Source organism: Megalops cyprinoides, chromosome 12 (genome assembly GCF_013368585.1).
Source record: "Megalops cyprinoides isolate fMegCyp1 chromosome 12, fMegCyp1.pri, whole genome shotgun sequence".
NCBI lineage: Eukaryota > Metazoa > Chordata > Actinopteri > Elopiformes > Megalopidae > Megalops > Megalops cyprinoides.
In genome coordinates, this window is record NC_050594.1 from 6,021,605 (window position 1) to 6,044,480 (window position 22,876).

The following is a 22,876-nucleotide window of genomic DNA, read 5'->3' on the forward strand; positions in this document are numbered from 1 at the left end:
GAAAAAAAATCAAGCATTTAAGCATGTCTTTAGATCAGAATGTCTTTGAATGCATGTTTCCCGTTAATCAGGTGTGTACAAATGTTTGACCATTACTGTTTGTATCCTCCTCCGAATAGGCAGGAACTTCTTTATCGCTATTTTTGTTCTTCTTCTTGCAATATGACAGAAAGGGAAAGAAAACTCCTTACAAAGCAGTATTTATGTAGAAGTATGGGTAACTTGTCCAGTGGTCATTTTTTTCCAGGTTGATAAAAATTTTGCCTTAAGCTTTATCTGTGTGTTGTTAATGCATTTCTGTTACGTTTCTGTTAATACATGTGCATTTTGAGCAAGTGTATATGTATTGCAATTTAACATCCCAGGTTATTAGATAGCTAAATAAATAGCCAAATAACCACCCAAGCTAGCTAACCACCAAATCCAGCTAGCTAGCTCACATTAGATAGATGAATTTGGGAGCTGCTTTCAGTTTGCTTTGCTTGTCAGTTTGTCTTTGCTGATGCTCATCATCTTTTACAATGATTTCAGACCAGAATCCATACCCACAGTTCTAACTTTAACCATTATAAGCTAAACAGCGAACTGATTCTAGATCAGCACATAGGGGCACCTTCTGTCTGAAGCCAGCTGCGTCTGTGGCTCTCAGTCTCTGGTAGGTGTGTCTCACTTCCTGTCGCTGGTCTCTTGCAGTGCCATTAAAGCTTGCCACCCTCAGGTGATGATATTTTACTTTGCGGCGGAGAGCAGCGAAGAGATGAACAAGTAAGAAATAGGGGGGAGGGGGGAAGTGGGTGAGATAAGGCTGGGGTCTAACACATTATCACATTCATGTCTGAGTGCTTAGTCTAAATTATGCATTTGGTAGACTGTCTACTTTGTCTGTCTGCTGCAGGTGGTTGAATAAGCTTGGCCTGGCTTCCATCCTGTATGAGCCAACAGAGAACACTGGGGGCAAGTGACTTGTTTTTATTTATGTGGATTATTATTATTATTATTAATATTATTATTATTATTAGTAGTAGTAGTAGTAGGAGTAGTAGTAGCAGTAGTATGAAAAGGATATACTAAAATTTATAGCAAATACATCAAACACACTTTTCCAGAGCTGGTAAATGGAGATATCAGCGATGTGCATGATATGATCAATTCGTTGATGGAAAGTTATTGAAAACCAATCTTCTCCAATCACAGATGCTGTTTCTTTTACTGTCTCAACTGTGACATGTTCCACTTCCTCAGAGGCTGTGTCTGATTGGCTCTTTGTGGGTTTCATACAGACTGTTACAGTGAAGGGAGTGATCACGAGGAGGCCGAGTCTACGGATGCACCCCCTCCCCCATACTCAGAGCCGATGACCACAGAGGGGAACGATGCTCAGGTCAGCAAAAGAGGCCTCTGTATGAAGTGACCTCCCCCCTTCGTTACATTACATTATAAGCATTTAGCAGACGCTCTTATCCATTACAATAGAACTTAAGTGTATCCATTCAATTCAAACACGCAACAGTGTCATCAGTACGAGTCTTCCAATGTCACAGTGTCACTGTGTTTCAAACAGGGGAGCCTCCCGCCACCTTACTCCTCGGCCCCACCCAGTGAGGCAGCTGACTCCACCTCCTCACCAGTTAGCACTATGACATCACAGAGCTCCAGATCCTCATTGGCCAAGCCCCAGCCATCCCAGCCGGACACAGCCTCACAGCCCGCAGCTGGGGAGCCCCTGGTTTGCTCTGCACAAGTCCACTCTCAGCTGCTCACTGCCACCAAAGATAACAGGAAATCCCACCAATATGAGGATGGCTCCCTTCCCCAGAATCCCCCTGTAGAAGTTTTCTGCAATGACGTCCAAGCAGGCCAGGAGGAGTCCACGCCGTCAGAAGGCAGGGAAAGGAGTGAGTACACCAAGAGGTTGTTTGTGTGAGAGATGGCCATCGGGGCACAGGCTCCAGAGAGTTCCCCCTAATTAAAGGCAATTAGTTAGATACTGGAAGAAAGAAAATAATATTCCTCTATCTCCAATGTCTTTCTGCGTGCAATTGCAATATTTGTTTTTTTCTGGTTCAGATACTCTGGGGAGATGACACAGTCTGGTGGGTAGAGTGTTTCCACAAATTGTGTTCAGTGGGACAGAGTTTCTCTCTATAAACTTATGAGAATGATACAAGATGTGTATGATGGCAAGTGCTTAGGGGACAGACTGAAATTTAAGCTCAAAAGTATAATGAGCAACAGGATGGACAAGCCCCTGGCCATCCTACCCATCCCTATATCCCTGACAGAATGAAGCCAATTTGTTCTGCTGCCATGGGTGCCGGGTTATAGTCTGCTGTTGACATGGCTTCAAATCGGGGTCGTAGGCCTCAGCCATGTGCTTGACATATCAAGTGCTTTTACCAACTGAGACACTCGGGGGCCCTAAGCCAAGGTCTTCTTAGTATTATAGATGAGACCATATAGCTGATGCTCAAATAGCTCAATAGCTAATTCAAATATTTGATAGCTATAGCTCACTTATTTGAATTAATTACATTATTTACAGATTAATTACATGGATCAGAATTTCAATGTTTGTTATTACGCCCTAATTTGAATAAGAAATACACTGTTACTCCTTGTGGTCTGTATTCATGAAGTAAAGCTTGAGAACCCTTAAGATAATTCATTCATATTTGTTTTCTCTGTCTTGAAGAGCGAGTTAATGGAAATCTCTTTTCACTCAGTCATGAATTGCCAGCAAGAACTCGAGTTTCACCAAAGTGGGGTTGATTATTTGATTTAATCATCAGTCATTATTCTGGATCTTTGGAGACACAGTATATTAAAATTCAAATTATTAACTCTAATCGTGTCACTTAGAACATAGTGTGAACAGATAAAAAACTCCTGCACAATCTGTTTTATTTTTTTCCTATTTGGCCCTTCAAATATATTTAATAGCTGTATAAAATGTGTTGATTTGCAGAGTCTAAAACAACTTCTGATGAAATGGAAGAGATGTACATACACCTGAAAGAAGCCAGCCTGTCTCCAACTGGTCAGCGCAAGCCATCAACCAAAAGGGACTTCAGACAGTCGTTTATCAGGCGCTGCAAAAATCATAACATCAATGAGAAGCTGCACCTTGTTCGGACACTGAACAGCACGCTAAAGGTTGGTATAATGTTGGTGTTTTTTTTTTTTTGACTGAATGATACCACTAGGTGGCAGTATCAAAGAGGACCAACTGAGCAATGTTTTGGGTTTCATAACTGGATAAATCTGAGGTTTTGCCAATCCCATTCGATTTCTTTATTCCATAAACTGGCTACTATAGTAGCTAGTAATTCCTCTTTCCCCTGTAATTGATTTCAGTGGACATCAACTAAAATTTTACAATTAAAAGGCTGCTGATGACTTGCTGCAAAGCATTTGGTTCCAGTAACAGCAGGAATCATTGCAAAAAAGGCCGGTTTTCCCCCATAATGGAAAATGAGGAACATTTTCAAAATTTTAACTTGGAGAATTTGTGACATTTTAGCATTGTGTGAAACTGGTTTATTTCTGAAAAACAGGCATATGAATTAGATATAGTATCATATTCTATGGCTCTGGATAAATTAGAAAAATAGTACAGTCACTGTTGTCAGGGCATACCAATATTTAGCAAATACCCCTGTAGCGAAGGATGAGAGCAGCGGTCTATGGGGTACCAAAGCTGCAGCTTGACCGCAATGCCAAAGAGCCAGGCTCGCTGGTATGGCAGGCAGAGCGCATACTCAGCCGTAGTGACAGCACTCTGTCACAACCCCATTTGTGATCAGACGAAATGTGTGAAAATTGACTCAGTAAGTTTCGTTCCAAATGGAGAATGCTAATATTCTTGCCTGATGCTGCTCTCAACATTCATCCATGGGTGTCTTGCACTAGATGTGCGAAAATCAGTATGGAAAGACAGTGTATTAAGCTCAATGGAAATGGCTGCAGTTCGTTTTTAACTGAGAGAAGTTAGGGAGTCAACACACTGAATGTGTGAACTTCAGCATGCCTCTATAGGGAGTCAGTATAATGGGAACATGGCTGATTATACTGAAGTAGTGCATGGCTGAGAATGCAGAAATAATCCCTGCTTCTTCCCCCTCCCCTCCACCCTGACACAGGCTAAAGAGGCGGACCTGGCGACCATCGAGCAGCTGCTAGCCGACCCTGCTGTGACCGCGGCCAAGTACAGGGAGTGGAAGGAGGCCAACCTGCTGCTGCACCAGGAGATCTGCCAGAGACAGGACCTCGGGCGGGACGGGGACAACGAGGAGCGCCCTGCCTCTGTGGCCAGCTCCAGTACCTTTTTGGAGACGAGCGTATGAGCACTGCCCAGCAAAGAACGCAGGAGACCCTTACCAATCGCACAGGATCTACCCTTGAGATCCTTGCGCATGAAGAATTCCAGATACTGTACTGACTGATAAAGGACTTACGGGCAAACTGGGATCTGCAAGGGTGTAGTAAACAAATGATTAACATCCGTATTTTTACATAAACATAGACACCTGTGACATACTGGAAGAACATGGGTGTTGAAGTTGCACTCTAGGCTCTGGGAAGAGAGAGAAGACAGGATCGGAGAGTGCTGTCTGGTGAAATATATGAAACCTGGAACAGCAAAACAACAAATGATGAGGGCTTTGTGCACGGCTCACAACCCCATCATACCCGCAGGATCAAGCACTGCACACACTGACCACTGTTTTTAAAAGTTTTGTTTTTTGAGCAGTGAGGGGTATTTAACTGCACTTGCGTTGCTTGGATGTGCATGATTTTAGTTGCAGACACGTCAGGAGTTACTTACTGGGGTAGTTTCAAACACAAGCTGGGAGGACTGAGAGAACACTGTCATCACACCTCTCTTGTGTTTAGGAAGTAGGCTGACCTTTTCATGTCTATGGTGTTTGCTTTCCCACGGGTTTGTAACAGATTGGGATCTTGGTTGGTTCTGTGGTGTTCGTATGTTTTATTCCTTGGTGCTGTTTCTGAGAAATGGAAAGCATGGAAGCATGCATCCTTAATAAGAAGTAATCATAGTGTTTTGCAGAACTCATTGTAAAGTTTCATAGTGTTTTCTCATTGTAAACTTGGGTGCACAGAATCTTAAATTTGTAACAACAGAAATTGTCATTATTATAATAACACCAATAGCAGTTTGTATTTATATAGCACCTTTCATTGGTGATTGCATTTCAACCACCGCCAATGTGCACCCAACAGAATGCTCACTGCACATCAGGTGAGGTACAGAGGGAGGGATTTCTTTATCCAGTTAAAAGGGATCCCTCTGCTGGCTCAACCGTAGCACTTCAACCTGTTTTCCTGGGTGGTCTCTGTTCCAAGTACAGTACCAGCCAAGCCCCGCCCACGCACCCCCCCATCCCCTGCCGTAGCTTCAGACATCAGACAGGACAGTTACCGGGTGGTGTTGAAGACAGACTGAGTTCAGATAAATGTTGAAAAAGTCAAACTGGTTGTCATAACAACGATGAGTTTATCTGTATTCAAACGTCACTGGAGTTTTTCCCTACGATGTGAAAGTTAACCAAAAGGGTTCAGGTATGAAGTGACTAAACTTGAAAGTGATCAAAGTCCCATTTTGGTTTGAGGGCTTTGACATGCCTTAATGCTGGCAAATTCATTTTAAAATAAGACAGAATTTAAATATTGTCAATAAACATTGTCCGTTGCACGCATGCTGTTTTAGAACATGCATCACTGTTTTTTTTGTTGTTGTTGTTTTTACCTTGTGAAAAGTACTGCGGCAAAGATGAACTGTTCCTGTTTAGAGAGCAATAAAATGTTTCATTAGTAAATACTTGCCTTTCCCTGGATTTTTTTTTTTTATTGAACATCCATTTTCCCCACACTGACCATAAAGAAAACACGCTGAGGTTCAGATAAAAAAAATATAGCTGTTGAGGTGTCTCTCAGCAATTCAATAATGCATATAACATAACATAATACAATGTTAATCTGTGTGTGATTTACAAGAACGCAAGTTGCACGTTTGGCATCAAGGAGTGCAGTTAAATATTCTCCCACATAGCGTCGCTCTTTACTTTAGCCCAGAGCGAGCGTGTGCAGTACTCGCACTCCAACGCTGGGCGTCGCTGCTAAGCCGGTCGCGGCTGTTTCTCTTTTACAGCGTTCAGCCCGCCATATTGGTGGTCTCCTCCATCTCACTCGCAGACTGGAGCAAATCAGTAAACCGGGCTGAGAACATCAACATCCTCCTCCATAATCTGCGCTAAGAAAATACGACATCATGGAGGCCGTTAAAGCATTTAATGGCGAGGTTTGTATACTTGCCTTCGGTTTCGCTCGACTATAACGGGTGTATTACTTTCCTGAAATACTCGTGTGGTTAGTGTTCGTGTCGGAGGAGGTAACGCTGGGGTAGGACAGTGCTGTAGATACAGGGCCGCATTTTGGCTAACTCTGCAGACCAAACGCTACACTGTCTATCCAAGGCTATGGAGCTCAGTTTAAAACACAAGAAACCGAGGATTTACAGTTTAAAACGGCCAGAGACGCGCAAAAATAGCTGTTGTATTGGCTACGCACGGCGGAAGTTTCGTTATTTACCAGTTTAAACCCACTCGGCTAAATGGCTAAGCTTAGCTAAGTTTGAAAAGCACGCTAGCTGTCGTAATTAGTAGACGTTAAGTTTGAAAACACTAATTAGCTGGTACACCGTGTTCCCCAACTCCATATTGTCTTTGTAACGCCTTATGTGATAGCATTTTGCTAACGTTGGGTACCTAATTTAGCCCGTGTAAGCCACAGTGTTATGACCATAATGACACAATGTAGACCAGCTAGTCAACGTTACCCAGCGATTGAACAGGCCTAGCGTTATCTTGGTCCTAAAATATATACACAGATAGATAGCTACACATTAAACGGGTATGTTTTGCTGCCTGTTGCTAGATCGCAGTAGTCAGCTAGATAAATAGCATATGAAGGTAGTTAATATTACTAGCTCATTAAAATGTTACAAAACTTGCTATCTGGCCATATAGTATACGTATTTTGGTATGATACCACTCTGCTTGCATGAAACAAGGAGACCCTGCGTGCTGGCTAGCCTTAATTTACATTAAGTTAGCTAGCTGGCTAACGTTAACTGTGATCACCACGTATAATATATTCAGTGCTTTCAAAGCTAATGTTAGTTTAGGATTAATATTCCGAGTGCTTACTGTAGGCTCAATTTTGTAAAGAAATTCTCTGATCTAGTTTGTATACTGTTTGTTTTGATGGGGAGTCGAGCTATAGTTCCAGTAACAAAAAGCTTTGTAACGCTACATATCGATCGGGTATTGCAAGGTAGCTTGTAAGATAGCTGGAAGAATAACTCAACGCAAATTTAACGTCTGTAAATTATTTAATCAAATGTGGCAGTCTGAGGATAATTTTATTGAAACGAGTTTTGCTGCACAGGAGTTGTCCTTGATAATTATGATTACGTAATGTGATATTGGACAACAGAGAGCATAGCAACCATACAGCTGTAAACATTTTTGGTAATTGTAACGTAGCTAGCTGAAAGACACAAAACAATGGTAGCCATTAACTGAATATTAACAAGTTTCCGCAATCAGGTTTTTGAAGCAGGTTGGTAGCTTTTTGCAAGGGAATACCTACACAGTATAGGGCATAAACATGAGTATCCTCCTTGAATTTTTCTGGTGGTTATGGTTAATTACCAAGTATAACACCCAGGGCACCTTTTAAGTGAAGTTAATGTGTAGCGCGTCCTCGTTTACCTTGGCAGAGGGTACGTTTCTGCTGATATGAATCAACTTGTCGCGTATACACACACCTACACAGATAATGAAAGAGTATCCTCAAAAACGAAGCCTCACGGCCCCCTATGACGTTTCTCCTTGTATCCCCGTATTGAAAGGGACAGGGAACGAAACTTTTATTGCAAGTTTAAAGGTTAACACAACTGGTTGTCGTTTTCTGGAAGGTATTTGGTTAAAAGTAGTTTACCCCCTTGTGTGGCTGAACACAAACATTTTGATTCGTACTCGAGTAGTATCTCTGTTAAACATCGTTCACTGTATTGAATCTTCAGACAAATATTGGGAGGTCTCTTAAAATGTCAGAACACTGTAATAATAGCAGCTCCTTTCCCTAAAAGGAAAAATATTGTGGTCTTTAGAACTGAATAAACTTTATGTAAAGTCTCCTCTGCTAACACTAAAATCAACATCAGATGTTTTACAGAATCAAAAAAATCAAATGTATATTCTTTGTTACCATGAACAGGGCCATTCTGCTATGGAAAAAGCCGCATCCTACATCACTGGTTGCACCAGGATTCTAAAGCACATTCATCTGTGCACGCTACACAGGAGGGATGCAGCTTACAGTGATCCTGTTTATAACATTGCACATGCCCATTTCAGTGGCTTTCAGTGGCAGTGGTTTCCAGTAGCATCATGGGTATCTTAGCAGTGGTGGAAGGGGTACATCCTGTCGGTGCTTCCTGTCTTCGAGGTCAGCCACGGTTGATTTATCCAGCTGTGTGTTGCTGAGTGTGAATGGTGTGGCCCCACCTTTTTTTCCACCAGTGCCCGCAGCTGTCAGAAAAGCGGCTAAGCTGCTTAATTCGCCTCTTCTCGTCGACAGCGCGTAACTGTACATCGCAGTCCTGAATGGTCAGAAGTGGACTCCTTTCTGCGCGGGGCGGTGTAGCGTTTATTTTTCGGCTGGCCGATGTTGTGGCAGATGCACAACTGAGAGGGAATCGAGAACGAGTGCAGGCGACCCGTTCTTTCTTTCTTTTCACTTTTACAGACGCCACCGCCATCCAGCCGTCAAGGATGTCCTAGAATTGAAACAAAACATATTTGCATATTTCCGACTCTGCCAAAGTAGCAAAACAATACCAAAAAAAGAGAAGTTGCCATCTTGCGGAGTTGCACCTCTCTGAGTAGATGAACCTGGTCATGTTTATTTGAACAGTTTAAGTGCTGGATTTAATTTAGGAGCACCTTTCATAGCGCAGGGTCCATCTGGAAATGTTTTGGGACGTCTTCAGTGTGTTTTTGCATTGCCCGTCGTCGCACAGAATTGGTGGTACGTGGGTTGTGACAGAGGTCACAAGCCTTGGGTTTAACTTCATAATGAAAGGTTAACATTAATTCTGAATGTCGCCCACATTTTTATGGAAGAGTCAGCAGATTCGCACCATCTGGAAACAACCCACAGCAACAAATCTTTCGCCAAGCCAGTCTCGGGGTGTTCGCTTCTGGTGATGAACATCTTGGTGGTTTTGTCTTTTTGCACCATTAGAGTAAATTCACTGTGCTGTTGATGTACTCTAATTGATTCCCTGAGTTTTGATATTGAGTTTGCACGCATTTGCACACACAGTCCTTGCATTCTAAGCTGTGGATTCTGTCTGAGGTCTGAGGATCTGCAGCGAGGGTAACGGGCAGTCTCTGTCTAAACTACAGAATACATTCCTGCTTCTGACTCAGTGTCGTGCTGGTGGCACAGCTCCACCTCCGCACCAGATTTCTCCCCACGCTGCCCAGAGTCTCACGCAGGCATGGAGAAAGCGTGTCCTGCGCTACCCCCGGATGGTGCCAGCTGGTTTCGCCCAGCGTCACGGCGGGTCGCAGACATTTCAGTTTCTCCGCACAAGACGAAAGATTGTGACACTGAGGGCAGATCTGAGGAAAGGCTGTTTTAGAGTGTTGGGTGAAAGAGGGCAGGATCGTGCTTATAGCTGTTCGCTATTAGCTGATTATCATCATAATGTCCTAATGGACAAGAGCTCTCCTGACTCAGAATTGGCTTTCCTTTAAACAGGCCATGCTATCCGCAAACTTAGCTTCATAGCTTTTCCCTTATGGATTTGGAGGGGGTACAAGTTTGTTTTGATTATCATTATTATCTCCATTTTGTATTTTTAAATGCAACGGTATATGGCAGTTGCATCATTGGTGAAGGTATAAAATACATACTGGATGTGGTTTTACTCGACATAGAAAGCCAGTAGAAATTAAGTGAATGAAATGGTGTTTTTCTCTCTCTCTCTCTCTCTCAGCCATATGATATTCGGCTTAGTACTGACACTGAACACTGTGCTCATCCAATGTACTGAGAGTGGCGCTGTGTCTGACAGCAGACCCAGCTGCGGTGCACCCTCACACTTTCACTGGCAGTTATTTGCATGGTGCATTTCCCACCCCATAATACATCACAGGGCTGCGTTTCCCTTTCGGCCCTTTTCGCTTCTGTGTTATTCTTCACCCTCCGCTCCCGTGGGTGTTGTTGCACCTGAAGCGCTTTTGAAACCTGTTTTGAATTCAGATGTTTAACATGAAGGTCTCTTAAGCAGGTTTGTGCCCCGCGATAATGAGGTTTGTTTTGTTTTTAACTTCTGTCTTTCAGCTCTACTCCCTGAACGAATACAAGCCTCCCATTTCCAAAGCCAAGATGACCCAGATAACAAAGTCTGCAATAAAAGCTATAAAGGTAAGTATTTAACATCAACAGCAACAAAAATGACACCTGGTGTGATCTTTAAAAATTGGTCACCTTTGGTGCAAAAAAAAAAAAAAAAATACCCGGCTGGTTTTCAGTCGCCATTCCTGTCACATGTGGAGACTATGAGAAGCCTCCACCCCAACCATATATACTTACACCTAATCTGAATCTGCACCAGCATAGCATCTCTAGTTTCTGCGCATCGACATCATAGGTCTGTGAAGGTCCCTCTGTATTCCTTCCATTATAAACTCCTGCCTGCCCACCCCCCATCGCTCTCATTACTTGCCACAGTTAGTTGCTAAGTGACAGTTTAGAATTCTCCTTTTGAAGAGTTTTTTTTTTTTTTTGGTGGACACTTTTTATCTGTTCCCTGAGAAATTGTCTGGTTTGGAACAGCGAAAGTGTTCAGTCTGATGCACTAATCACACACCAGTGGCTGTTACTTTGCTGATGTGGAAGTGCTTTATGTTTCCGGCTGAACACTTTCACTGTGTTTCTATTATAGAATCGGTGGTGCTTTCTGATTGGTGTTGAATGATAAGTCAAAGATTTGAAACATACTACAAAGCCCTCCATGCATACTCGATTCTCCTGGACAGAAAAAGATTAACCTGAGGACCAAGCTTAGAAAGAGCAAATCCTGTCAGAGTGTTAAAGACAGGACTCACACATGGACATATTGAATAAATGGGTAAATAGGAACATAGATAGGAATAAAGCTGGTATTAAATCCATCAGGCACTGATGTAGGAAAACTGATATTTCACGTAGGTTTTCACGAGGGTCAGTTTTCTGGAATAATCCAGTACTTTTCAGGTTCACACATGGTCGAGTCATTCAATCAAGTACGACAAGTAATACTTCAAAGCCAGATTCACCGCTTCTGGCCTGAATTGGTCAGACATTCTCTGAGAAGCTGGGGTTGCGGTGGCCTGGGAGGTGGAGTGTCATCGTGTCGGGTGTGATCAGCAGGATCCGCTGTGATGGATCACGATGGAATATAGCGCGGAGAAATGCATGCCATCTCTCCCGTCTCTCCCAGCAGTGTTCAGACCGAGAGCGACGCCAGCCTCTGCAGCATAGCCGTCAGTGGCTGGGTTGTTTTCACAGCTGGTCTGAGTTTTGTAGTGTGGAGTGTAGGAAATTTAAGCAGTGATAATTATTTTCACATTTGATTTAGTATAGTAAGAAAAGAAGTTGCCGTTTGTATGGAATTAAATTACTTGGTAAGACTTTTGCTGCAGAGGCTGATTTTTATTCAGCGTCGTTCACCCATCTGTCATGGTCTCTCTGTCAGACTGGAATTTGAAATAGCAGTTGCTCCACGCGGGGTCTCGATGGTTGCCCACTGCACTGTGGGCATTGCCAGAAACACGCAGACTTTAGGCAGATTTTTAAACTCCATTAATGTAAACACAGCGCCGGTCTGAATTTTCTGTCACTGCTTTTATCCGCTGTGGCATGGTGAGCACTGGCTTCAGTATGTACCATTTTCACAGCCGTATTCCCATCAGGATATTGATTACTCTCTCAGTAGCAGTGTCTCTGAAAAGACGGTGCTGGAGTTTATACCTGAGGAGTGCAAGGCCCCTGGGAGTCTAAAGGGCTCTGCGTTAATGCAGATCACTGTGGATCACTGCAGTGCCATTTTCAAGGGCACGCGTCCCAGGCTGCTCTAAGCATGCACACGTTCAGACGGATGAAGGCTTCCTCGGCAGCGTGCTGCTGGTCGGCAGGCTGTCTCCTTGGTTATTCATTACGGGTCAGGCTGTGTGAGGTCCAGCTTCACAGCTCGGTGTTGAGGCCACTTTAACACTTGTCCCAACGCCCCCCCCCCCCCCCCCCCCCCCCCCTCCCAGATGAGCTGGACACTGGCGATTCATCTGCATGAATTACCATGCTGTTGCTGTACCAGACGTGCAAAAGCAGAGACTGCCACCGTGTCCTCTTGCTTACAGGGAGAGAAGGATGTTCTGGAACATAAAGTTGAGGCGGAAAAGGTTTTTCCTCTTTATCTTTGCATTTATCAAGGTAAATGAAAGTCTAGGTCAAACGTCCTTCATACTTGAGATTCTACAAGCAACAAAGGAAACGGCCATAAAGCCTAGAGTCTGGCTCAGACAGAGGGTCTTTTTAGCAGCAGTACTGGACTAGCAGTGTGCTGTGGTTGCTTTGCTTGCTCTTTGGAATGATCCACGATTGCGTCCCTGTATTTTTTGAGAGGCAGGTGCTGAAAGCACTGCTCATGTTCTTTGTGATCCAGGTTTTACACGGAAACTCATGCTCCGCGGTTCACACCATCCTGGTCTCTGATTAGCTCTGTGGTTAAAGGGTGACTGAGGTTTAGAGTCACCCTTTGACCGTTTAGAGTCAACCGTGATCCGTTGACAGACAGGCTGGGTTTCCAGGAGGGCCATGTGGTTACCTGTAGCTGTCTCTGTTTGTTCTGAACTTATTCTGTGAGCATGACACTCACTTCATAAGCAGAATGGAGCACACAGGCTGGAGTGGGGTGGGACGGTGGGCTGGACGAAGGACAGTGTGACACGATCAACTCTGTCTGTGTGCCTGACCAGCTCTATCACACTGCGGAGCGTTCACTGGGGGCTGCTGGGACACAAGAAGCGATGCGTTCCAACCCATCCACCGTCGCATCCGGGTCATCCACCTGCACTCAACAAAGAGCGCACACACACACACACACACACACACACACACACACACACACACACACACACACACACACAAAGCGTCAGCCTGTGTGTCAGTCCTGTCTCCCTGCAGCCGGTGCAGGTTGAGAGCTGGCAGCATGTGTCTCTCCTCCTCTCCCCTCTCTCGCTGTGAAGCGCTCCCTCTGTCGTTATCTCTCATCTGGCCTGAGCCAGCCTCGCGTTTTCGTCAGAAGCCGCTGCTCCCTCGAGTGGCTTATTTCTGAGGTGCATCAAAGGCTGCGGGTTTGAAGCTCTGAACCTGTGAACTTCCCCTGACCCCGCGCTGCTTTTATGAGGGGGCCGCACAGTGAAGTGGTGCAGAGGATTTGCACCACAGGCTAGGTAGCGCTGCGGGGTTTTTAGTCTTTGTCATGAGATTGCACTTGGGTGGCGTCAGAGAGCTGAACCTGTCAGGTGAACTTACCGTTCATGGCTGACCCTCAGCTAGAAATCTGTCTCTGCCCTCTAACAACAGTGTCAGTGATGTAACAGTGGATAGCTGGCTGTGGGGAAGCCGGTATTGGCTGACCAGTCAAATACATTTAATCACTAAAATTAAATGTGTACCTGCTTAAGCATTGCTAGATATGGGACATTGGTTAGAAAATACTGTGCAAAGGAAGTACTAGGCATCCTGAAGTGCCTCTCCATTTCTAAAGTCATGTGTGTTGTCAGGAATTACCTGAAAATCAGGACACGGAGAAGTGAAAATGACAACCTGTAAACTGTGCCGTTGGGAATAGTTCATAGTCACGCGCTTTCAGGCCGTTCATTCTACACGTTACACAGTTTGTTCGTTTTCAGACCATTATATAGTAATTCCTGAGATTCCATCTTTATAGGGTTTTTGTTGATGGTAAAGGATCCTTTCCCCTCTGGAATGGTACAAATGTTAATGTAAAATGTATAAATGTAAATAAAATGTATAAATGTTAACATAAAAAGAGAACCAAGCCTGGGTCTGAATTTTATGATCTGTCAGATTTCCCGGCATGAATGTGATCAGGTTGGGTTTAACCTGAAAATCCCAAGTAAGGTGAAAAAGCTTCAAGCTTACCCTAATTAACGAAACGAGACAGCTTTGGTTAATATTAGGCTCATAGTAGTGTCTCTCGTGTGGTTTCCTGTGTGGGTAAAACACACAGGAGTTCTGGCCTTTGAAAATTGAGATGAAAGTTTTGGAAACAGTCGTTGAGCGTGTTAACTCACCGAAGTGCTGAGGTAGTGACTCAGATCACGCAAGGTGTTTTTAAGAACTTCTGTTCATCAAACGGAATACATAATTGCTTGTTATCTGAGTGCAGTGTTGCACAGACAGTCATCTTAAACATTAACAAGGTTAATGAGGAGTCTTGAGTGTGACGCTGTTTTGGATGCAGGGTTTTTCCACAGCATGTAAATGTTTATAAAAACAGTTCCTGTTTATAAATGGATATCTATATCTTGAATGTTTTTCATATTTTGATTTTTATCTTAAATGAATACTGCAAAGACTGCATGCCTCTTTTTAAGTACCAGTCTGTTGGGCAGTTTGAGAAAAAACATTGCACAGGCATATAAGGTCACATCCTGTTCAAGCTACAACAAAGGTGGCTTTGCACAATGCAGTTTGCAAGGTACCAACCAGGTCAATGCAGGTCTTACCAGCGGTGTCGAGTCCTTGGTGTAAATGGTGGCTGAGGGGTCGGTTCAGTTCATCTGTACCACCCTGTTAGTGGCTTTCTGGATGTAATGGGGGAAAAAAAAAACAAAGCAGCCACTCAGGAGGTAACGGTGAAGCCCTGCTCTGTGCCCCCGTGGTCCTGTACCCTGGAGGGTGAACCTTACAAAAGGAAGGGTGGGAATGTAGAACAGAAACCAAACATGCACACAATGTCAGCACTGTTTCTAAAGTCAACTGCTGGATGAAAGGCAACCGCAGCCAACACGGATAATTATGCTTTCATATTTCTCATCAGGGTAGCGTATGCTCTAGAGATAGTGCTTTACTTTTTCTTTTTTTTTTTTACCTCTGAAGATTGCGATTCTCTGGTTTTTCTCTTTTTTGTGATATGAGGTGTGTTGCTCATCATTGAGGAGGCTGAGGGGGTATATCTTTAAAGAGTCACTTCGATTGAAACCTGTTTGATTGATATGGCAGCGTGTATTAAATGTTACCGTGCCAAAGCACTTATCCTGTCAGAGTGCAGGCTGCCTGGAGCAGAGCCGTCTCGGCTGCAGATGATGTAATTGGCGCTAAGGACTGCACTCTTTGTGCCACTGTGTCTGTGCTGATCACTCAGTTAACAGCCTCTACCCACACCTCTTAGGACCTGTCTGCATTACAGTACATTACCTTTGTTTAGCAGACGCTCTTAAGCAGAGCTGGCTTCAGTTTCATCCATTTACGCTTCCCAAGGCAATTTGAATTAAGCACCTAGCTCGAGCGTCCATCAACAGTGGCATTATGGAAATCAAACCGGCCACCTTTGGGTCACGAGCCTTGCGCCATACCTCCAAATGTCTCTCACCTCCCAAATAAAGGAGCTGGCTTATCTCAGAGTTCTCCTTTGGGGTTTTTGCACTGATGTGTCCTGTGCCTGTTGTGTGCAATGCATCACCATAACTTTGTAAAGGTGTTGGTTGTTGTCTGTGCCTGTGGTTGGTGTGTGTTTTTCTGCCTGTGAATAACACCTCTTTCCCCTTCCCTCAGCAGCTCTCCCAGCACCCCCAAAGCATTGAAAGGCAAGCAGGAGGCGGGGAGCGAGAGAGTAACAGAGAGATAAGCGAACCCTAACCAGCTTAGGTAGGAAGATGGGCTGTTTCAAACAAAACCAAAAAAAAAAAACAAAGGAGGATGAAGAACCCAGACAGACCAAACCCAGTCACTCACCTCACAAAACCACTCCCCCCACCCCTCCTCAGAAAAAAGAGGGGGGGAGGAGAATGTTTGGCTCTGTTTGCTCTTCCGGCAGTTTGTCGTCTCGCTCTGGTTTTCACGAGGGGATCTTTTTTTTTGGCTGAGGCGGCACACTGATCTTGCAGTTTGCGTTTTTTTTCCCCCTTCTTTAATGGGCTTCTGTGTGGCAGTCTGGAACAAATGTGATTAGCTTCAGGTCGTCTGGAGAGAGTTCATAGATGGGGATTTCATAGATGGAAAACGCTGGTTATCCGTCAGGTTGGAAAGGGTTTATGAAGTTGAGAACCCCAGATTTAGTCTGAAGGACCAGAGCTACATTTCTGCAGCGGGCAACATGTCTGTTTTTTAATTTCGTTTAGATCGCTGCCATATTCATGTATGTATTATTGATATGTAGTTATTTCCCCACTGAGATCCATCTGTCTTTCTAGCTGTCCGTTTTTCCACAGATAGATGGATAGCAACAGGAAGTAGAGTACAGGGAGGGAAGTGGCGGCTGTCTTGTGTGACTGAAGGAACACAGCCTGCAGTTCCCTTGTTTGCCGCCATTGTTGCTGTGCCCATCTTTGCTTTTGCATTGCATGACCAGACACGCCCCTGCCCTCTCCATTTTGATGTGGCTTTTGTCCATGACCAGTTTCCCTCACCATCCTCCATAGTTTAGGTCGGTGATATGACCCCTCCCTTTTGCTGTGTATCTGTTTGAGGCATGGAGAAAAAAACCATAGCGGCTTGCATCAGTGCGCATTGCTAGTTTGTGATATGGAAGTTGCTACGTTAGATGTGGAAGTTAGTCATCCATTTCGAGTTCTTCAGCTGCTGATGTTTGTGAGGTCTTGCTGTGTTCTGACAGTGAATCAGTGTGGATGTCCTGCTTGGCACGTTTCATTAGGTTGAATTGCGAGGAATAGTTTTGGTTTTTGTATTCTGTACTTTGGGGTAATGGTCCGGCGGTCACCACTGAAAGATTTTGTAGGTCTGGATTCTCCCACTTTGTGGTTGTCCTTAACTTTGATTATAGAATATTTTAGTTTTTCATTGTTTAAACAATGATGTTAGTTTGCAACTGTTATTATCAAAAGAGGTTTAGTAGATAATGAAAGAGTAACATTTAGCTACTTCAGCTTAATCAAGGTGAAGTTCAGCTTGCAAAGGGGAGGATTTCCTTTTCTGTGTAAATTATAATGTGTAGAGTTTGAACTCAGTCAGTTTTTGGTGTTTTCCTCTGGGATATGTAAGCATAATATTGTTTCCATGAAATATCTGGCTTTGGACAAGGTGATAAGTCTTGTTAGATGTAGGCTAGAAGTTGAGTGTATTGCAGTAGCAGAAGTTGAGTGAATCCTAATACAGTTGGTCATCTTACGTGATATCATTTGTTACATTTTAAATTACACAGTGAATAGATTAAGTAGCGGTGCTTTTCCCATACTCATGTTTGACGCTGTTGCTTTTGTTACGTTATTGTAATGCATCATTATTTTGTATACATTTCTGGTGATTCCTCTTTTGTTAAAATGGGGACTTTAAGCAAGCACTCCTTTTAAAAGAAGGCTCTTTATTTGCTTTCGTATGGAATTATCAGCTCTCTGAATGCATTTTTTAAGTTTTTCTTTAAGCATATTACCCATTTTTCCTGTTTTGATTGGCGGGTTCTACTACAGTAAAGCCACCTCTCTTCGGCCTCCCCTGTAATCTTACAGGAACACAGAAGCTTGATCAGGGTAATCCTCCAATACAGCCATTTCCACACTACAAGTCCCATAGTGCACCACTGCAGAGTGAGTGTCAGATGGAGGACAGCTGCATTTCCACTAACATCCAGGCAACACACAGGAGACTCACGAGCCACTAGGGAGAATTATAGCAGCAAAACGAGGGGACCCTAACTGACGAAACCAGCCCCACCTGGCAGAACAAAGCCAGCTACGTGATTGGAAAATGACACAGCTCAGACTCGAACCCAGGCCCATGCTGTAGGACTCTGCTTGTGCTCACAACAAGCAAATGAATGGACTTTGCTTTTTGGGCCCCCATTTGTATTGTTAGGGTGGAAAGAGATGCCAAAAATAAAGAAAGCACAGATAAATGATAAATATTTTTGTTCATTACATGTACCAATGCACGTGTCTTGGCAAGCGTGGTACTGTTAGCTACACTGCAACCCCATGCAGCAGGTGCTAAACAGTGGGAGCTGTAATTCAGCAAACAGTAATTGCAAATTTCTTCATACCTTTTTATGAATTATTTCTCACCATGAAAGACATCTAAAGTGTATTAGCAGAAAAGATTCTAGCAGCTCTTTTTATAACAGGCAAAATTTATTTTGCGTAAAACATCTGTGGCAGTCGGATATCTTGTGTTTCGGTCAGCTTTAACATAAGCTTCAGCATCTGCTCACTGAGTGTAGAGTGGGGTGGTGTCGATCACTGCTTGTGGGCGTGAAGGTGCCTTATGTTCTCCGAACCTCTTGGGAAGTTATTGGCCAGACTGGACTCTTGTGCAGCCGTGCAATCCTCACTCCCACTGACCGTACTGTTGGCAGCATCTTCACTTTGCTCTGAAATGGTCCTGTGATCATCGAGAATTTTAACATCAAGTGGTCATTGTTCCACGCATGGAGTGCATTTTGAAGCATGTCTGTCTAAGCATTGTTTTGCAGAACCTTGGCAGTTTTGGGCTGTTTTCTTCATGACAGCTCGTAACAGTGCAGCAGCTGTTTACTTCTCCAAAGGAAAAAATATAACATTCGCCGTTGTCAGTTAAGATCAGTTTCTCTACCTTAGCTTCAGTCCTCCTGGTTTCATCGGGTTTGAAGCTTTGTAGTCTCACTGCTCTTAGGCACCCTGTGGTTCACCAGGCACCAGCAGAGTTGCTCGGGTGCCGTCAGTGGAATGGTGCCTGTCGTCCAGTGAGCACCCACTGTGCTGTAGCTCTCTGTGTGACGAGTGGTGTAGAAAATAGCCTTGGGCTGTGTGGGAGTGTATCAGGGGACTGCGTCACAGTGAGACGAGCCTAATGCACAATTAGTGATTACAAAAAATGGGGTTTCGCATAGGAAAAAAAGAATTTATGTATACTGCTGTGTATGGAAACAGTATAGGAAGCACTAATTAAAATATTCAGTTAATGGGGAAACCTGGAGGAAGTCTCAAAACAATGTAGCACGGTGTCATTATGCAAGAAAGGGATCACATATATCCTGGGAAGCATTGACCAGTTAATATAATTTGCATTGTGTTCAAAATATTGGATTCAGTCACAGTGATAAGTTTAGGATTGACTGGATGAATAGTAGATGAATTGGTATAATCATAGTCACCATGGACTGTGCAACAGAAAATCATATGCTTTTTTTGTAGAATTTATAAAAGAACAATTTTACACTTGGGAGTTATTTAGGTGCATTTTGAAAAACTAATATGTGAGCAATCCATTCATGATCTTAAGCTGCCGGAGTGGTTGTCTCACTGCGGATTCAGAATGTGCTTTAGCATCAGACAGATGGTGGTGTGGGAAGTGGAGTCCCCTCAGATCTGTCTTGGCACCTCTGCTTATTATTACAGAAGCGCTATTAACAACACCTTTTCTTTCTAAATTCACCGATCATACAAACTTAGGCAGAGAAGTGAACAGTTCCGAGGATAACAGCGGAAAAAAGTTGGAGAATGCTCAAGAAATGGGCAGACACCTGGCAAATCAAAGTGACTGTCACTGCCGCTATAGCCAATTACCTGGCTAGATATTTTACACTATCTAGCTAGTTAACCACATGATTTAAATGAATGATTAATCACTGTTTTCCATAACATGGCTGAAGCTACATGAACCAAAGTTCATGCAGTCAGTCTTGACTCATAATTTGCGAATGACATAGAATGAATCAGAATTTACATCTGCTCCTTGCAACCTGCAGAAAAGCTATGGAGTTGTTTTATTTTTTCCTATATTTTTCAAACCTGTAACAATTTTACCACAGGCTAGTTTGTGACTCAATGTTTTATCCATTCTTTTGAAACTTTTTCCCAAATTTCTCTCTTGTAAGATCCTTTTTGCTTTGCGTGAAATTGCCTTGCATGAAAGGAAAACTGCCTTTTCTTCAGGCTCTACTTATCTCTTTAAAAACACTGTATATCATACAGAAAAAGTCTTGTGGTTAGACTTGTGTACAGTGAAAATTTCATTATGAAAGGTAGCAATGGCCAGCACTGTGTAACTGTGACACTGGGTCAACTGTATTGGAATTGAGAATGTAGAGCTGAGATGAACACCTCATGTCTTTCTATCTACGTACACTAAAATAAGACTCGCCTCTTCTCTGCATTAATATGTAATCATATTCGGCCTTTTGAATGCTTCCATGCATTGTATGCAGATGATTCCTCGAACATCATTCTCAGAACTCTGTTCTGTCATCTTAACACTGATGCATGTGAAGTGGTCTGCGTCTTTGCTGGAGTCAAAGCAGTGAAATGCCAAGCATCATTTCATGTGTCATATCCTAAGCTGAAAACAAATGGGTCATGATGCACTGTAGCATTAGATATAGATGGGCTTGGAATTGAAGGAAAACTAGACTAGAGAAGAAGAGCCTGATTGGATGGGCTCTGGAATACTTTTCACTTAGTTTGGGCTTAAATTTTGTACCTGAAAACTTGGTTGATTAGTTACAACAGTCTTATCTGCCATTCACTTAAAAACTTGCCTGTACGTCACAATTTTGTGACGGATTATGGTAATTGATTTAAAATATTGGTGTACGTGACATTAATGAAATGCAAGTGAGAGTATTAGCTGGATCAGTGAAGCAGAGTAGCTTTATCAGCAGCAGGGCTGTCTCTTGATAGAGAGTGGCTCCAAAGCAAGTAGATATGAGACTCTAGGGTGGTGCTTAAAGGTGAATTAGTCCCATCTGAACCACCCATACTCACAGGGGGCTCCATCCAGCCCTCTCTGGAGCAGGCAGGAGGGTGCTGTAAAGACAGGTGGGTCAGGAGGAGCTCCCTCAGGTCTCGCCCTGAACCACCTCCTTCCGCTCCTTCCCTCCAGACCTCATTTGCACTGCTTATGCCTCAGTCAGCTTCATGAGAAGGAGGTGTTTTCAGGAGATCAGAGGGGCCCTCAGACCTCCCGCCCCGTGCTCAGTCTCTCCGGGATCGATTTATTATTCATGAACGTTATAAGATCAACATTCTGGAGCATGTAGGATACCTTTTTCTTTCCTTTTCAAGGCTGGCCCCGAGTGAAAGGGGTTCAGTATTCAAGGTTTGGGCTGTTGGTGCGGTCAGTGCCTGCGTGAGAGTGTGTTTGCTGCCGGTCCTGTAGTGCCAGTGTCACACGGTGGTCTGTAAACCGCGCAGCTCTCTCTCCCAGGTTGTGGAAAAACGTCCACAACTCATTGTTCACTGGGCCTGGCTGTGCCTTCAAAGGCTTCTGGGATTTCCGTGTTTATGTGCTTTATGCACATAAGCATTTCCCAGAAATCAAGGTCACGGATTGTTCCCAAAACTTAGCCTGCACCTACCGCAGTGCAGTAGCAAAGGTTTTTGTGTTAGATACGATATCCTGGTGTCAGTATGTGTTGATCTTTTGCCTGTAGTTTTTGAGAGTGGGTGGTTTGTGCTGATTTTGTGTGGGGGAACACACAATAAATATGATATGATCATAAATATGAAATAACATTCTGGGAGGAAGGTCAGCAGCGATGCCCTTGTTCTGTTGATTTAGCTACAAACCTGGAGTATTTTTTTGGACTACTTCCTTATCAGGAGCTGTGCTGTGGGTGACCGCTTAACGTTAAATGATTATAGTACAGCTCACAGGTTATCCCTTTAACATTAATGCTTATCTTTGCTCATGACAATTTGTTATGGCTAGCTTACATCTAAAATTCTAGTGCCTGAAACCTATGTGAAGGTTAAGTCTTCAAACAGTTTATTTCTAAAGTCTAATTTTTTCTTTCTTTGTTCTGTTTAGTTAATTTATTTTTAATTTATTTTTATTTTTATTTATATTAATTTAATTTATCTGTCTCTTACTCCTCCAGATAGTCCAAACTTTACAATAATAATTGTCATCTATTTTTCAAGTCATAAATACCATGCATACCTCGGGTTTGTATATCCACACCCCAGGTGTATGTTTCCTTGAGCACATTTTTGGTTGGAAATAAGCCAGCTGGAGACTTCCAGGCCCACAGTGTCTCCGTGAGTCAATCTGAAGTAAGGATTAGAAGTGGAAAGGGGTAGATGTCCTTTGCAGCACTCCTGAGTAGTTTGAATACAGTTCATTCAGCTGAGAACCAGACTGGCCAGCATCAATTTGCAAAGCACTTCACACTGGATAAAGGCATAACGTGGTCCACCTGTTCTGCAAACATTCTGTGTGCACATGTTTGTATAGCAATGTTGATCGATGAGCGTGTTTGTGGAGAAACTGGCTGATGCTGCTCAAAAACCAAGAATTTATTTTTAGAAAATCAACTAATAAAAGAACCAGCCTTGGGCCACAGACAGCACAGCCATTCTCCTCATACTTCAGCCATGCATATGTATTTAACTTAATTTATTAACCAGTAGCTGGTCAGCTGCAGTTAAATAGACGATGATCTACAACTACAACCGGGTGATTACAGTTATGGAATTAACATTTGCATGCAGTTGATTGAAAGGAGCTCAGCTTTAGTGAAGTTGGGAAATGGAAAGACAAGGATCTTTTTACAGGTATTATA

At 43.4% G+C, this 22,876-nt stretch overlaps 2 protein-coding genes across 2 annotated transcripts in view; both read left to right on the forward strand.

Moving 5' to 3' along the window:
- Positions 1–5,781, forward strand: part of LOC118786846 (connector enhancer of kinase suppressor of ras 3-like) — a 60,985-nt gene extending 55,204 nt beyond the window's left edge. The window contains exons 20-25 of the mRNA XM_036542185.1: positions 694–765; positions 896–954; positions 1,281–1,381; positions 1,562–1,895; positions 2,966–3,153; positions 4,140–5,781. Of these exons, the coding sequence (XP_036398078.1) occupies positions 694–765; positions 896–954; positions 1,281–1,381; positions 1,562–1,895; positions 2,966–3,153; positions 4,140–4,343 (958 nt within the window). The 3' untranslated portion in view covers positions 4,344–5,781. The remainder of the gene's footprint in view (positions 1–693; positions 766–895; positions 955–1,280; positions 1,382–1,561; positions 1,896–2,965; positions 3,154–4,139) is intronic.
- Positions 5,782–6,174: 393 nt separating this feature from the next.
- Positions 6,175–22,876, forward strand: part of scaf8 (SR-related CTD-associated factor 8) — a 37,212-nt gene continuing 20,510 nt past the window's right edge. Inside the window, exons 1-2 of the mRNA XM_036541594.1 lie at positions 6,175–6,319; positions 10,438–10,521. Of these exons, the coding sequence (XP_036397487.1) occupies positions 6,290–6,319; positions 10,438–10,521 (114 nt within the window). The 5' untranslated portion in view covers positions 6,175–6,289. The remainder of the gene's footprint in view (positions 6,320–10,437; positions 10,522–22,876) is intronic.